This window comes from Microtus oregoni, unplaced genomic scaffold, assembly GCF_018167655.1.
Source record: "Microtus oregoni isolate MIOR12 unplaced genomic scaffold, Mior012 000005F_ref0000423, whole genome shotgun sequence".
Classification (NCBI taxonomy): Eukaryota; Metazoa; Chordata; class Mammalia; order Rodentia; family Cricetidae; genus Microtus; species Microtus oregoni.
Window position 1 is genome coordinate 23,725,310 of NW_024543064.1, and position 16,934 is coordinate 23,742,243.

Genomic DNA, 16,934 nt, shown 5'->3' on the forward strand with positions numbered 1-16,934 from the left:
AAAAATTAATTATATGTGCAATTGCTCTGCTTTTGTGTATTTTTGTGCATTGTGTGTGTACTTAGACGCCAAAAGAGAAGGTTGGATCCCTTGGAACTGGAATTATGGATGGTTGTGAGCTACCATATGGGTGCTGGGAATTGAACCCAGGTCCTCTACATGAGCAGCAGTTGCTCTTAACTGGAGAGCCATCTTTCCAGCCCCAGCTCCTATTCTTTTTGATGCTCAGTTTATTTCAAATTTGACCACTGGGATTTCCTTCAGACTGGCTTCTATTCTCATACCACCATTAATATGTATTTAGTTATTCATTCGTTTATTTATTTGCTGACTTTTGAGGCAGGGTTTCTCTGTGTAACTATCCTGGCTCACTTTGTAGACCAGGCTGACCTCAAACTCACTGAGATTTGCCTGCCTCTGCCTCCGAAGTGCTGGGATTAAAGGCGTGCACCACCATTGCCGGGCTTCTTTTTTATTTTTTAATTACTGTTCAAAAGTATAAAATTTACTATATTAGCCCACTATATTAACCCATTTGTAAGTGTCACATGAGTCATTTAGTCATGTGATTCTCCTTTTTTTAGATTTATGTATTTTATCTATATGAATGCTCTGTGTACACTTTTATGCCAGAAGAGGACATCAGATCCCATTATATATGGTTGTGCCACCATGTGGTTGCTGGGAATTGAACTCAGAGCCTCTGGAAGAGCAGCCAGTGCTCTTACCCTCTGAGCCATCTCTCCAGCCCTAGACTTTGTTTTCTTAGGAGTGGCTTTTTTCATTTAATATATCCATGACTCTTTTATGGCATGTGACAGACACCCTTTTTAACCTATTGTGTTGTGTATGTATGCAGCTAGTTGGCCTGGGTGATGTGAATAGTGCTGCTGTAAAAATGGGTCTGTAAGTATCTCCATTTGAGAATTTCTGGGTTGTTTGTAGTCTGTTTGTTTAAGATAGGTTCTCTCTAGGTTGTGGTAGTTCCCGGACAGCCTTGTTTTGTCTGGAGGGTGATGGGGGTGTCATGTCACTCTGTAATCCAGACTGGCTTGAAACTCACTATATAGGCCAGCCTAAAATTGGTGATTTTCCTCCTAAATTTTGCTTCTTCCTGAATGGGGATTACACATATGAGCTGCCATGCTTAGCTCTTTGTGATACATAATATAAACTTATCTAAAGTAGATCAAAGGTTAGTTTTATTTTTATATGTTTTGAAGAATCTCCATACCATTTATCTAATTTTTGTTATTGTTTCTAGCTTCTCATTTTATGAATTCTATATTTTTGTGTGCTAAGAAATCTTTGCCTGGCTCAAATATGTTTGAATGTTAGCTGTTAGAGTCAGATCTGTTCTGTTATCCCTCTGAAATTACTTTGTACATAGTAGAAGATAGAAACCAAAGTTGCTTCTTGTTGCTTTTTCCTTTATCTTTTCATTTTTGAAAGTTACATTTATTATTTTGTGTGAGTGTATGTGTACGTAGTATGAAGGTGAAAACCAGAGGACAGCTTGCAGGAATCAATTCTCCCTTCACCATGTCTGTCTCAGAGATTAAACACCTCCAAGCCGTCTTGTCAGCCCCTCCTCCTCCTTTTTTAAATTTGTATTATTTTTGTGGATGGAATTTTAGTTGCTTCTTTACTGTTTATTGTGAGGACTACTAATTTTTGACTGATTTACCTTTTGCACCTTTGTTGAAAAACAGAAAAAAAAAGTCTAGTATGTTCCATTAATTTTACTTTGTAGTTATTTTGGCTATTATATTTTCTTTGTTTTAATGCATAAATTTTATGTTTACTTTTTATTTTATTATGTGTAGGGGTGTTTTGCCTGCATATATGTCTGTGCACTGTGTGTGGGCAGTATCATAGGAGCCAGAAGAGGGCATTAGATTCCCTAAGACTGGAGTTACAGATGGTTGTGAGGTGCCATAGGGGTGCTGGGAATTGAACCCAGGATCTCTGTAAGAGCAGCCAGTGCTCTTAACCTCTGAGCCATTATTCCAATCCCCAGTTGTATACATTTTAGAATCAGCCTGTCAATTTATTTAAAAAGTCTCCTGGGATTTTATTTAAATTGCATTGTATTTATAGAAATTAGGTAAAATTGCTGGGCAATGGTGACACACACCTTTAATCCCTATATTTGGGAGGCAGAGGCAGGCAAATCTCAGTGAATTCTAGGCCTGCCCAGTCTACAGAGCGAGTTCTAGGACAGCCAGGGCTACACAGAGAAACCCTGTCTCAACCCCCCCCCCCCGAAAAGAAAATTGGATAAAACTAAGCAAGAATGAGTATCTTGAATGTTTTGATCCTTACTTATTCAAATCTTTAATTTTTTTCAGCAGTATTTTGTAACCCTCAGTGTCTTCAAGCTTTTATGTAGCCCAGACTGGCCTTGAACTTTTTTGTCTGTCTTTGAGACAGGGTTTCTTTGTGTATTCCTGTCTGTTCTGTGGTAGTATATAAAAATTCATTTGATTCTTATATATTAATTAAAACTCACTTGCTAGGTTTTTAGGTAGATTTCAGTAAGGAACTGTGTGTGGTGACACACAGTTAATCCCAGCACCAGGGAGGCAAAGGCCGATGGATCTCTGTAGATTGAAGCTATCCTGGTTTACATAGTGAGTTCCTGGATAGCTGGGGATATGTAAAAAGACCATATCTCAAAAATAATAATAAAATGAAAAAAATTTCTTTCTTTTGAGTGTGTGTGTGTGTGGGGGGGGTACCTGTGCAGAGGCCTGAGGAAGACTGCTGATCTCCTTTAATCATCCTTGGCCTTACTTCCTCTATCTTACTTTGGTCTCTTACCTAATTAAAGCCCCTAGGTTAGATTAGGCTAGCTGAACAAGCTCTCTAGATCTGTCCCTGCCTCTAGGTCTGTGGTTGTAGGTTCGCGTAACCACACACACACACCCTTTGTTTGTTTTTGTTTTTCAAGATAGGGTTTCTCTGTTTAGCCCTGGCTGTCCTGGATTGCTAAATGTAGACTAGGCGGGTCGTACATTCGGAGATCTGCCTGCCTCTGCTTCCCAGATGCTGGTATTAAAGGCCTGCACTACCACCTCTGATCCCAGCTTAGTTGCTGGGGGTTCAAACTCAGGTTCTCTTTTCCCCACTCTGTAGCAGGTGTTTTTGTTTTGTTTTAAAAGATAGGCTCATGTAGACTAGGCCTATAGAGATCTGCCTGCCTATGTATGCATGTGCCACCATGCCTAGGCTATTAACAAGTCTATACAGATAGCTCTGTTGTTAGCAAATATATTTTTACTTGGTTTTTTTGTTCAGTTGGTTTGGTATTGAGTTTCTCTGTATAGTACTGACTGTCCTGTAACTCACTCTGTAGACCAGCTGGCCTCTAACTCAGGTTCACCTGCCTCTGCCTCCCAAGTGCTGGAACTAAAGTGTACACCACCATACCTGGCTGTTTTTTGAGACAGGATCGGCCTATAGCCTAGGCTGACCTTGAACTCATGTATTTGGAGGTGACCTGGACTGCTGATTCTCCTCAGCTTCCATCTATGAACATCTGTGATATATTTCTTCATTTATTAATGTATTTATAAATTTCTCTCAACAATGTTTTGGCTTTTATATTACAGGTCTTGTACACATTTTGTTAAGTTCATTTGTAAGTATTTAATGCTTATTTATGCTGTGTTAAATGATATTTCAATTTTTTCAATATCTATTTATTTGGTCACACTGATTTTTTTTTATATATATATTTTGGCTATATCATGTAAATTATGCTGAATTTTCCTGTTACTTTTGGGAACTTTCTAATACTTTAGAATTTGCTGTTATAATATTTGTAAATAAAGGAAGTTAATTTCTTTTTAATTTATAAGCCTTATATTTCTCTTGCCTTACTGTACTGCCTGTGGCCTCTAGCACATTAAATTTGATATAGGTTTATTATAGATAATACAGATTTATCATAGACGCTCCTACTTGGTTAGGGAATATCCTTCTGATTATAAGTGATAATTTTTATCATGAACAACTAGCAAATTTTGTTAAATGCATTTTTTGCATTTACTTACAGTATTTACAAATACTCTAATAGTATTTTTCTTTTATTCTGTATTATGTTATCTTATATTTATTGATAGATTGAGTTTTGTGGTCGTAGAAACTAAGTTCAAGGTCTTGCACTTCCTAGGCAAAACTCCAACTTCCGTAAACTTTCTTAGTCTTAAGTCGCCTTTACTCAGTTTGCTCATTCTTATTTTAAAGGATTGTTAAAATTGTGTATGTGTGAGGTAGACAGCGATGTTAAGTGGAATGTCTGACATGGCTTGCTTGTGGAGATCATAGGACAACTTGCACTCGCTTCTCTTCTTCCCCTTTTTTGTGGGTTCTAGGGCTTGAACTCACGTCATCGGGCATACACAGCAAGCACAGCCATCCTGCCATCTCCTTTTAAAAGGATTTTATCTGGGTGGTGTTGGGGCATCTCTTTAATCCCAGCTCTCAAGTGGTAAAAACAGGCAGTCTCTGTGAGTTCCAGGATAGCCAGGTCTACATAGAAAAATCCTGTCTGGGGCGGGGTGGGGTGGAGGACTTTTTTTTTTTTTTACAAGTATTGTCTTTAGTTTTCTTGATCGTGGTAATGCTTACCTCATTTTGTTTGTTTGTTTTTTATTTGTTTGTTTGTTTGCTTGTTTTCAAGGCAGGGTTCTCAATATGTAACTCTGAATGCCCTGGAACTATGTAGACCAGGCTGGCCTCAAACTCACAGAGCTCTGCCTATTTCTGCCTCCCAAGTGCTGGGTGTGTCCGCTATACCTGGCTCACTAACTTTAACTTATGTCTTAAAGGAACTTGTCTATGTGTATGGTGTGCACATATGCATGCATGTGCTGAAACATCTTTGTGGTCAGAGGACAGCTTGCTGGAGTCAGTTTTCTCCTTGTGTGAGGTTCCAGGGATTTAACTCAGGTCACCAGGCACGGTGACAAGTACCTCAGCTTGCTGGTCTTTTCTTTCCATGCTTTCGGTTGAATTCACTCTTGTTTTCTATTTTTTGTTTGTTTGTTTTCCGAGACAGGGTCTCTCTGTACCTTTGGAGTCTGTCCTGGCACTAGCTCTTGTAGCACAGCTGGCCTTGAACTCACAGAGATCCACCTGCCTCTATCTCTTCACTTCTGATACCACAATTCACTTTCTAGCTTTTTTAAAGATTTCTTTTTATATGTGTATGAGTGTTTTATCTAAATGTTTGTACATGCACTGGGTATATACCTGGTGATAGCAGACGTAAAAAGAGGGTATTGGATCCTATGGAACTGAAGTTGCAGATGACTGTGAGCTGCCATGTAGGTGCTGGGAATGGAACTCAGGTCCTCTGCAAGGGCAGCCAGTGCCTTTGCAGTTCCACTTTTCAAATTTTAAGGCCACTTAGTAGATAGAATTTTCCCCAATACCAGCTTTATATTTATAAGTTAAGGTTTACATTAGTCATTGAACTACTGAAGTGTGAGGATTTTTATTGTTTAATGAGTTCCATTTTGCCACAGAACAAAGGACAATCTTCACCACCTTTTAGACACAACTTAAATAAAATCATGATACTGACTGTTGGTCCAAGAAAGCCCATCTGTTAGAGGCTGTGAAGAGAAGAGAACATCTAAATGTTCCAGTTCTTGTTAGCATCTCTAAATCTGGAGGAAGAGATTGAAGTTATGACCTGAAAGAAGGTTTTGGATTATTAGCCTCACCTGGGATTGAATCCTGGCTCACCAATTAAGATACTAGATAATGGCTGAGTGTCTTCTCCAAACTCCAGTTTTCTTGTGAATGACACAGATCATGACATTTGTCTCTTAGCAATTGTTAGAATTCGATGATACTTGTCAAACATCTAGTGGGGAACCTGATACATACATACTTAGTAATGTTAGTTACCATAGTTACTGTCTTGACTAGCATTGCATACCTATTCCGATGGCCGTGAATGTCCCCGAAGTGCTGCCACTCTGCATCATGGTTTCTCCCAGTGCTGCCAATCAGTTCCTGACCCCAAATTCCATGTCTGAGATATAAGAAGGTGCCAAGGGACACCAGCCTGCCATGATCATGGGACAAATGATGACAGAACCTACCTTTATGTGGTTAAACAGCTGGGATAGGACTGCCTGTCAGGCCCACTGCCATTGGCATTGCACATTCTGCCTCAGTTGTTCAGCTCTGCACAATACAGTATTTAAAAACATAATCCAATCCAGATATAGTGTGGTAACACATGCCTTTGATCCCAGCACTCTGGGCACAAAGGCAGACAGATCTTTATTTGAGGCCAATCTGGTCTACATAGGGAGTTCTAGTTTAGCTGGGGCTACATAGTAAGGCCCTGTCTCAAACAAATAAACAACAACAAAAGTGGTGAGCCTGCCGCAGAAAATAGCTTTCATTGTTTTTCCTTTCTAAAGAGGAGTGGATATAATTAGTAATGTTCAACTTTTCACAAAGATAGGGAATATTCCCCCGTCGCAACCTATTGAAGTTGAGTTTTCCGTTTAGATTTGTATAATTGGTTATAGGAATATGTTTGAAAACTAGGAAAAGAATCTTTTTGCTGTCTCAGAAATGAACAGGATTCACCTTAGTTTCAATTTGTGTTCATTACCTTGTTCTAGGTAATGGTTAAAGATGTAGAAGAAATTGTATGTGCATATATATGTATATATTTTTTTTGAGAATTTTGAGGGTTTTTTCATACAGTATATTTTGATCATACACTTTCCCTTCCCCCAGTCCCCCACCTAACTTTATATTCTTTCTCTCTTTCAAAAAAAATCCTCCCCAAATCCAAACAAAAAAAAAATGAAAATCAAGACAAACAAAAAAACTAATATGATAAAAAATAACAACAACAAAAAGCACACAGAAAACCCCACAGAAGTCTGTTTTGTGTAGTCCTGGGCGTGGACCCTGGAGTGTGATTGATATACTTAGTGAACTACAGTTTTCCATACCTAAAAATGCTCTCTTAATTATGAAAAGGTATTTTAATATACTTCATACATATTATATATACATGATAACATAAAGATGATTTTAACATTTTTAAGGTAATTAGAAAGAAAAGCAGTTCTTAGCAAGATCAGCAGCACTAAGAATGTTAGAAACCCCTGACTTATACAACTCTGGGGTGTTAGCCACCAGCACTCTGTTTTGTAATCTCCATCTGATTACATACATCTTAAAATTTGAGAACTGCTGGTCTAGGGAAATTGTTTCCAAACTAGGGTTTAATTTTTATTTCTGTTTTTGTGCAGTTTTAGCTTGTTTAAGGTTTTGGGGTTTGTTTTTTTTTTTTTCTTTAAGATTTATTTTGGGGCTGGAGAGATGGCTCAGCGGTTAAGAGCACTGCCTGCTCTTCCAAAGGTCCTGAGTTCAATTCCCAGCAACCACATGGTGGCTCACAACCATCTGTAATGAGGTCTGGTGCCCTCTTCTGGCCTGCAGGCATACACACAAACTGAATATTGTATACATAATAAGTAAATAAATATTTAAAAAAAAAAAACAAAAAAAAAAAAAAAAGATTTATTTTGATTTTATGTACATGGGTATTTTTTGTCTCTGGATATGTCTGTACCACATGCATGCATGCATGGTGCCCGTGGAAAGCATAAGAGGGTGTCAGATTCTCTGAAACTGGAGTGACAAATAGCTGTTAGCTATGTGGATACTGGGAACCAAACCCAGGTCCTCTGCAAGAAAGTGAGCGCTGAGCAGTCTCTTTTCCAGCCCCAGGTTTCAGGGTGGTGGTGGTGGTGGTGTTACTGGTACTGGTTTTCTTTATTTTTCATTTTTGGGTTTTTGTTTGTTTATTTTTGAGGTGTGGCCTCTGTCGCCCAGGGTAGCCTTGAACCCATGTAGGTCCTCCTGCCTCACCTTCCCAAGGGTTAAGACTACGAGCATTTCAAGGCTGGTGGTTGGTGGCATGACCAGAGTCTGAACTGAGGTTCTGTATCAGACCAGCTGGAGACTGTCTGGAGAGAAGCACTTCTTTTTTTGCTTGGTTTTTGGTTTGGTTTGGTTTGGTTTGGATTTTTTTTTTTCAAGACAGGGTTTCTCTGTACATCTTTGGAGCCTATCCTGGAACTAGCTCTTGTAGACCAGGATGGCCTCTACCTCAGAAATCCGCCTGCTTCTGCCTCCCAAGTGCTGGGATTAGAGGTGTGTGCTGCTGCCACCCAGCTGAGAAACACTTCTTGTAGAGCATCCCTAAATGCATTTTATGGGGAGCTTTTAAAGGCAAAAAACACAGAAAGACTACATCCTGATCAGCAGTTGCAGAAGGAAGTAAAGCAAGCAAGCAGTTTAACAGAAGCCAAAACATGCCATTAGCTGGGGCATTTCAACCCTGAGTTTCTAGAACAGGTTGGGTGTTTTCCTATGGGGCTTTTCACAGCTGGGAGCTTGGGAGTAGCAAAGGGGGCAGAGTCAATTTCAGGTTAAATAAAAGACAGCTGCAGCTGAGACAAGATGAAGGAACTTTTGCCCTGTTAAAACTAGGACTTAATTGCTCTTGTTTCTAGTATGAGTACTAGTAGGGTAGGTAACAACTGTCCATAACTCCAGTTTCAGGGAAGCCAATGACATCCAGTGCCACCACCCAGCATAAAATACATTTTTTAAAAAAGCAGTTCACATAGTGACAAGAGCATGGTGTCACACAAGAATAAGTTTGAATAAGTTTGTTTTTTTTTTTTTTTTTTTTTTTGGTTTTTCGAGACAGGGTTTCTCTGTGGCTTTGGAGCCTGTCCTGGCACTAGCTCTTGTAGACCAGGCTGGTCTCGAACTCACAGAGATCCACCTGCCTCTGCCTCCCGAGTGCTGGGATTAAAGGCGTGCGCCACCACCGCCCGGCTCACACAAGAATAAGTTTAAGCTGGGCAGTGGTGGCATACACCTTGAATCCCCACACTTATGAGGCAGAGACAAATGGATCTCGGTGAGTTCGTGGGCAGCCTGGTCTGCAAAGCAAGTTCTAGGACAGCTAGGACTTGCACAGAGAAGCCCTATCTTGAAAAACAAAACAAAACAAAAAGAACAAGTTGAATTGGGTTATTAAACAGTTAAAACAAGTTTACTTTTTTCACCTGTAATTTTTTATCTTTCAAGTGATATTAAGAACATTTATCTTCATATGATTTTTAATAAAATCTTAATAACAAGAACTTACAGATAAAAACCCACGCAGTGAAGTTATATTTCAGAGAACCTCTGCAAAATTATGTAGTAGTTTGAATGAGAAGGCCTCCATAAGCTCATATACAGTATGAATAATTAAAAACCCAGAGACAGATATTGGGGTTCAAGATGAAGGTCAGAAAAGCAAAGCAGCCAGCCACTACAGAGACCTTTTACCTCTACCAAATCTTCAGCCCGAAAGGGCAAGATCCAGTCTCTACAATTCCTCAAACTCCATACTCCACTGAGTTCCTTTTTCTTCCCCTTTATATCCCTCTCTCTCTGCTGAGTCATATTGCTCCAGTCTCCATCTCTCCAGTGCTGGGGTTAAAGGTGTGTGAATCACCACCCCTTGAATCTGTTTTGGATCTATCTTGTGTAGCTCAGGGTAGCCTTGAACTCACAGGGATCCATCACCTCTGTCTCGGGGAATCGAACCCCGGTCTCCTGCGTGACTATTGGCTTAGTTTTGCACTCTGATTTTCAGGCAAACTTTATTTTTTTTTAATTCTTTTTTTATATTTATTTATTATGTATACAATATTCTGTCTGTGTGTATACCTGCAGGCCAGAAGAGGGCACCAGACCCCATTACAGATGGTTGTGAGCCACCATGTGGTTGCTGGGAATTGAACTCAGGATCTTTGGAAGAGCAGGCAATGCTCTCAACCTCTGAGCCATCTCTCCAGCCCCCAAACTTTATTTATTAAAATATAAAATACAGATAAAATATCACTACACTCATATGTTTGACTAGTTGGTCCCCCTCCCAGTTAGTGGAACTGTTTTAGAATGATTAGGAGGTGTGGCCTTGTTGGGTGGAGCGAGTCACTAAGGGTGGACTTTGAGTTTTCCTAAGTCGATGCCAGGCCCAGTCTCTCTGCAAATTAGGATCTAAAGCTCTCAGCTACTGCTCTAGTGCCATCCCTATCTGCTTCCTGCCATGCTGATCATGGACTAACCCTCTAAAAACCCTCTAAAACTAAACAACCCATCAGTTACATGCTTTCTTTTTTTTTTTTGGTTTTTCAAGACAGGGTTTCTCTGTGGCTTTGGAGCCTGTCCTGGAACTAGCTCTGTAGACCAGGCTGGTCTCGAACTCACAGAGATCCGCCTGCCTCTGCCTCCCGAGTGCTGGGATTAAAGGCGTGCGCCACCACCGCCCGGCCGCACATGCTTTCTTTTATAAGAGTTGCCTTGGTCATTGTGTCTCTACACAGCAACAGAATACTATTGCCTAAGACAAGTTAGAATATCTGTTTGAACATATATAGTTTTTGATTTTGTAACATGAAGTATGTAGAAGTACTTAGTACATTGTTAGGTTCTCAAAGATTGTGGAAAATTATCTTTAACAATTTTTCTTGTTAGCAAAGATTGCTTGTCTCCATCTGTTCTAAACTCCTATTTTACTGTCCTTTGTCTCTGAGCCTTTGTATTGGCTACTGTTCTTTTTTTTTTAAATTTATTTATTATGTATATAGTGTTCTGGGCACCAGATCTCATTATAGATGGGTGTGTGTCACCATGTGGTTGCTGGGAATTGAACTCAGGACCTCCGGAACAGCAGTTAGTTCTCTTAACCTCTGAGCCATCTCTCCAGCCCTTAGTTACTGTTCTTAAACAAGCCTCCTACAGCCTGTTAACTTACTAATTTCTATGCATCTTTTCCATCCCTGACTAGTCTCCTAGTTCCCATACCCCAATCCCAGTAGCCGCTTATCTCCTTATAACCCTTATAAAAACTACTTATCTCCCACATTAAATGAGGGCAGGGATAGACATAATGTCTTGTTCACCGCCACATTCTTAGGTACCTGTGAAGTGTGTCGTACCTTATAGGATAAGTGGTAGGAAATGATCGTTGCCATGTTGTTTCCCCATCATTTTCCAAAAGCAGTGCCTCGGTCTGACGTAGGAAGTTCTGTGCTGGTTGCTTGTGTTAGTCATAGCGGGTATTGTAAGGTCAAGTGCCTCTTTCTTTTCCTCTGAAGCATGTGTTTGGCTTTGATTGAGGCGAACATAGTATACTCTGCTGCTTACTAAGCACTAATCCCTCTATCACAGGTCCCTTGGGAGAGTTAGATACCCTGATGGATCAAGTGCATATGCAGAACCCAGACTGGCAGCATCCTTCGGATCTCACTACACGGTAAGTGGATCTCCTTCCTTCTAAAGGAGGGAAGGCCGGAGTTTGGTTGCAAGGAAAATATGAGTTGCTTATTTCCAGAAGAAGAAACATGGTCTTAGAATGAGCTAAGGATTGAACCAAAGTTCAGGTTTTAGTACTAGATGCACACACAATGTTTAACTAACTAGCTCTATGATTATGATTGATTTACTTCAATTCTATGGTTATCAGTAAAATTTCTGGTTCTAAAAATCTGGTTTCTACCAGCCGGGCAATGGTGGCGCACGCCTTTAATCCCAGCACTCGGGAGGCAGAGGTAGGCGGATCTCTGTGAGTTCGAGACCAGCCTGGTCTAGAGAGCTAGTTCCAGGACAGGCTCCAAAGCCACAGAGAAACCCTGTCTCGAAAAAACAAAAAAAATAAAAAATAAAAAAAAATAAAAATAAAAATCTGGTTTCTAGTTTATTACTGTGTGCATGTGATGTGTATGGGGAACGCCTGCATGTGTGGTACATGTGATGTGTATGGGGAACGCCTGCATGTGTGGTACATGTGATGTGTATGGGGAACGCCTGCATGTGTGGTACATGTGTAATGTATGGGGGAAATGCCTGCATGTTTGGTACATGTGATGTGTATGGGGGAAAAGCCTGCATGTGTGGTATGTGTAGTGGAGTCAGTTCTCCTTCTTCCTTTATATGAGTTCCAGGGATTTAATTCAGGTTGTTGGGTTTTTGCAGGAAGTGCTTTTGCCCACTGAGCCATCTTGCTGGCTCCAGAGTCAGGAATCACCTCCTCTTCCTCCTCTTTTCCTCCTCCAACATGACAAGGTCTTGCTATTCAGGCCAGTCTCAGCTTCCTAAGTCTTATGTGGTTCTCTCTTCTACCACGTGGGTTCTAGGGTTGAACACAAGTTGATAGATAAGCATGGCACCAGTTGCCTATACTCATTGAGCAATGTTGCCAGCTTAAGAACCCAGGTTTTAGTTTAGTTTACATGTGATAGTACATGCCCGTAATTAATCTTCCCACCCAGCAAGTAGAAACAGAAGGATCATGATTTTAACAAACACAGAACTCTAGATTTTATTTTATTTGTTTGTTTGTTTGTTTGTTTGAGACAGACTCTCAGTATACAACCCTGGCTGACCTAAAACTTGCTATGTAACTTGTTCTGTAGATCAGACTGGCCCCAAACTCAGAGATCCATTGGTCTCTGCTATGATTAAAGATGTGTACTACCCTACCTAGAGTAGGATCCCAGATACTGAAGCTGGGTAGGCAGGCAGATCTCTGTGAATTCAAGGTCACTCCTGTCTACATAGTTCCAGGCCAGCCAAGTGTACATAGTGAGATCCTGTCTTTAAAGAAACAAAAACATAAAACATTCAAACCTTGGTGTTACTGTAACATTTTTTTCTCACCTTCCATATTAGGGCATCAGGAAATCATATATACTTTACATATACACCCAAAGCTGACCATATCTTACCATTTTACCTGGATTCTTACAAGTATCCTATGTGTCATTACTTGCTTACTTTTCTTACCTTGGAAGCCAGAGAGATTCTTTTAAAGCACAAGTTAGGTTCCTTTCTTTTTCACTCTTTCCACTGGCTTCCAACCAGCTGGCCATCCTCAGTCCTCTAAGAATGTCTGTGTGCTTTGCTGGGCTCACCAATCTCATCTATACTGTTACTGCTTACTCTGTTCTAGTTATGCTGGCTTCTATCAGAACCACAGCACTTAATCCCAGCACCCTGGAGGCAGAAGCAGGATAATTGCTATAAATTCTAAGCTATCTTGTGGCACATAGCAAATTCCAGACTACATAGCAAGACTCTCAAATAAGTAAAGCAAAATCAACAAGAAAACAAGCAGTTCTCAGATGGTGTGGGGATGGGAAGGTAGCTCAGTTGTAAGCGCGCGCGCACACACACACACACACACACACACACACCTCTCACTAAAGAAGGGGCAGTGTAACATAATTGTTACTAAATACATTTTGGAGTCAGATAAATGAATTATAATCCACACTTTTCTCCCTACTCCTCTATGTGGCATTGGGAAAGTTACTTAATCTGAGGCTTAATTTCCTTGCTAGTGTAGAAGTTAATGTCAGTACTTCCCTAGTAGGATTTCACTAATATTAACTTAGATGGGGTGGTTAAAGGATTCAGCAGATAGTCTCATATAGTGATAGATAAAAGTCAGATACTGGGCTGGAGAGATGGCTTAGTGGTTAAGAGCACTGGCTGCCCATCCAGAGGTTCTGAGTTCAATTCCCAGCAACCACATGATGGCTCACGACCATCTGTAATGAGATCTGGTGCCCTCTTCTGGCCTTCAGGTAGAACACTGTATATATGATAAATAAATAGATCTTTATAAAAAAGGGGGGGGGTCAAATACTGCTAAAATTATTTTGACCCTTGGCTGATTCTCACAACCAGCTGTGTGATGTCCCGGCCTTAACTCCAGGGGACAAAGGGTCTAAGAATCCTTTTTTGAGTCAGTATTATTGTAAAGTCTGGCTGAATACTTGTACCACAGCAACCCTCTTCCCTCATGTCAATCCTGGGGGTTGAGTTCAGCTTTGTTAGGTTTACTTACAGGTACTTTTAGCCATGGGGCTGTCTTGTTGAACGCCTCTGCCTTGGCCTCCCCAATACTGGGATTCCATGTGTGATCCCACTACGCCCAGCTAGAATCAGTATCTTTGGCAAGCTTCCTACGTGGTTCTTTGGCAGCATTTTTGGAATTAAGATTGGGTCACATTCTTAAGGATCTTTCTTAGAACCCACACCCAGAACAGGTGACCCTCAAATCTTACTATAGGTCTATGTTGTTAGTTATTCTGTCTCTAAACTTAGCCTATGACACTCACATGATGACCTATTTTCTCTGGGACTCTCTTTTTATCTGATTTTAACCGATGCGGCCTAAGCACCCTTGATCTGTGTACAGTGCAGTCCTGTTGGAGGTCTAGTTCTGGTGAATCAATGAGATACACATCCTGCTCTGAACACTGCTAGGGGGAGAAAAAACAATTCTACTTTATTCTTGGCTTTTTGAGACAGAGCCTTACTTAAAGCTCACACTGGCCTCTGTGTAGCTGAGGATGCCTTTACCTCACGGTGCTGGGGATTACAGGGATATACTACCATTCCTGGCTCTTAAACATTGCACATTGATTTTCCTTAGAACAGTACCTCTAGGAATGAGGTGACTTTGAGAGTTGGAAAGAAATAGCATTTATGAGATGGCTTTCATATAATTAAAATAGTATAAATTTCTAAAATTGTAACATCAAAATATAATATTAGTCCTGCATGGTGGCAAATACTCTCAATACTCAGGAGTCAAAATCAGGTAGATCACTATGAATTTGAGGCTAGCCTGGTCTACTCTGGTGAGTTCCAGGAAAGCTAAGGCTATGTAGAGAGATCCTGTCTCAAATAAACAAAAGGCAACATATAAACTGATTTCTAGGAATAAAAATATCTTTAAAAATGGTTGTGATAGGGCTGGAGAGATGGCTCAGTGGTTAAGAGCATTGCCTGCTCTTCCAAAGGTCCTGAGTTCAATTCCCAGCAACCACATGGTGGCTCACAACCATCTGTAATGAGGTCTGGTGCCCTCTTCTGGCCTGCAGGCATACAGACAGAACATTGTATACATAATAAATAAATAAATAAATAAATAAATAAATAAATATTTTTAAAAAAATGGTTGTGATAGCAGCCAGGCATGGTAGTGCACGCCTTTAGTCCCAGCACTTGGGAGGCAGAGGATCTCTGTGAGTTAAAGGCTAGCCTGGTCTACAATGCGAGTTCCAGGACAGCCAGGACTATTACACAGAGAAGCCCTGTCTTGAAAAACAAGATCAAACAAACAGACAAAAAGATTAGTTATAGTAACTGTTTTGTATACAAATGACCATTCCAACTGAAAATCCTTCCTGTTTTTATTCTCTTCTCAATAGAAATTACGCCCGGTTCCGACAGAAACCTCTACAAAGATACAGCCTGAGTCAGTGGGTTGACAGAAACAAGCGGAGCCACCACCGTTTCCAGCGTCTCCCTGACTTCTCATACAGTCCATATGTTTCATCCCATCAACAGTGACAGTCCTTACACAGGGTCCAGTCCAGAGTAGCATCTTATTTTCCTCTGCTGTTTTTGTTTGTATATTTTGAGTTTTATTTTTCACAAGATTTCTATTTAAAGAATTTGTCACCTTTTGGAGATGTTTGAAAATGCCCGTTAACTGTCTTTTTCTTTTTCTTTTTTTTTTTTTTAATGAGAATCCTCCTGATTTGTGTCTGTCTATACATGTTTCAACTTCAGCAATGTAGTTTTTTGGGTTTTTTTTTTCTTCTTCTTTTTTTTTTTTTTGAATTTAAGATGAAGGTAGCTCCCTTTTGAAGGCCTGCATTAAGTCAGAACATCCAGTCTTAAGTAAAATACCAGCTCTAAGCACAGTCTACTTGTACTATCCCAAGGAAATCATCTTCCAGTCTGCTGTAAGGAGGGATTGTTCTGCAGGCTATAAGCCAGTGTTACTGTTGATGACTCGTGAATGGGGAGAGAGCACTTTTAACAACTCCTCTTTTTAAATTTGAGTCTCTTGAGTACTTGTCAGTATTTTAAGGTTGGTAATTCAGGACATTTAAAATAAGATGGAGTAGGAGAAAAGTCCTGTTGAAAGGATAGATTCAAATGTCAATCCTCTCCTTTCTGTACCTGTTAGCTGCCTTTATGGTTTTGAATTATTGGCTTTTTTCATTCTCTGTTAACTATATCTTCCTCACAGTGTTTGTCAACCTTACACATTTTAACTGACAAAAGACAGCTGACTAACCCTTGTTGAATACTCCATAGTCTTGTGACTAGTTGGTTTCTCTGTCCCTTCAGGGATTTTTTTTTTTTCTCTCACTCCCAGTGACCACTCTGCTCCTGGGTTTTTACAGAGGTGTTGTTGTGTCCTGTTAGATGTAGACACACCTTTCAGATACCCTCTGTTTACTGAAGAGCTTTTACCAGAATCTAGATGTCTGGGAATCTTCAGTTTCATGAGCAGAACCCCAAGTTTATGTGTTGATGTTATTCAGGGGCCTCCTTCCTGGGAAGCCTTTGGAGAGGCCCTCTTTCCCTCTCTAGCTTTACACTCTGGATGTTAGGATTTGGTCCGACCCTTACCATTTCACATCAGTACTCAAGAACATCTAGGGAAGTTAGGATTGAGCCCATGCATCACAGTGTTGCCTGATATTCTAACCAAAGCTGAAGGCTTTGTGTGTCTGTATCAGTGGATGTCTTACAGGCAGCTCCAGACATCATTTTGGGAAGTTTTACAGTATGACGTCATGCTGCTATCATTCCCTTTGTGAAGGTTACTCAGAGTTCTGCAGCTGCTCTCTGGGTTTCTTTCGTCAGTCTCATTTTTTTTTTTTTATGTGGATAACCCATCCTAAATATTCTACTCCACTTTAGAAAAGTGATTTGGGGAAGGAAGTTTGAGACAGGGTTTCTCTGTGCAGCCCTGGCTGTCCTAGAACTCGCTCTGTAGACCAGGTTGA

At 40.4% G+C, this 16,934-nt stretch overlaps 1 protein-coding gene across 6 annotated transcripts in view; it reads left to right on the forward strand.

Moving 5' to 3' along the window:
* Positions 1-15,766, forward strand: part of LOC121448473 (S100P binding protein) — a 34,876-nt gene extending 19,110 nt beyond the window's left edge. For all 6 annotated transcript variants that reach the window (XM_041652527.1, XM_041652531.1, XM_041652532.1 and 3 more), the window contains 2 exons: positions 11,287-11,371; positions 15,339-15,766. In XM_041652527.1, coding sequence (XP_041508461.1) covers positions 11,287-11,371; positions 15,339-15,480 — 227 coding nt within the window. In that variant the 3' untranslated portion in view covers positions 15,481-15,766. The remainder of the gene's footprint in view (positions 1-11,286; positions 11,372-15,338) is intronic.
* Positions 15,767-16,934: the final 1,168 nt, after the last annotated feature.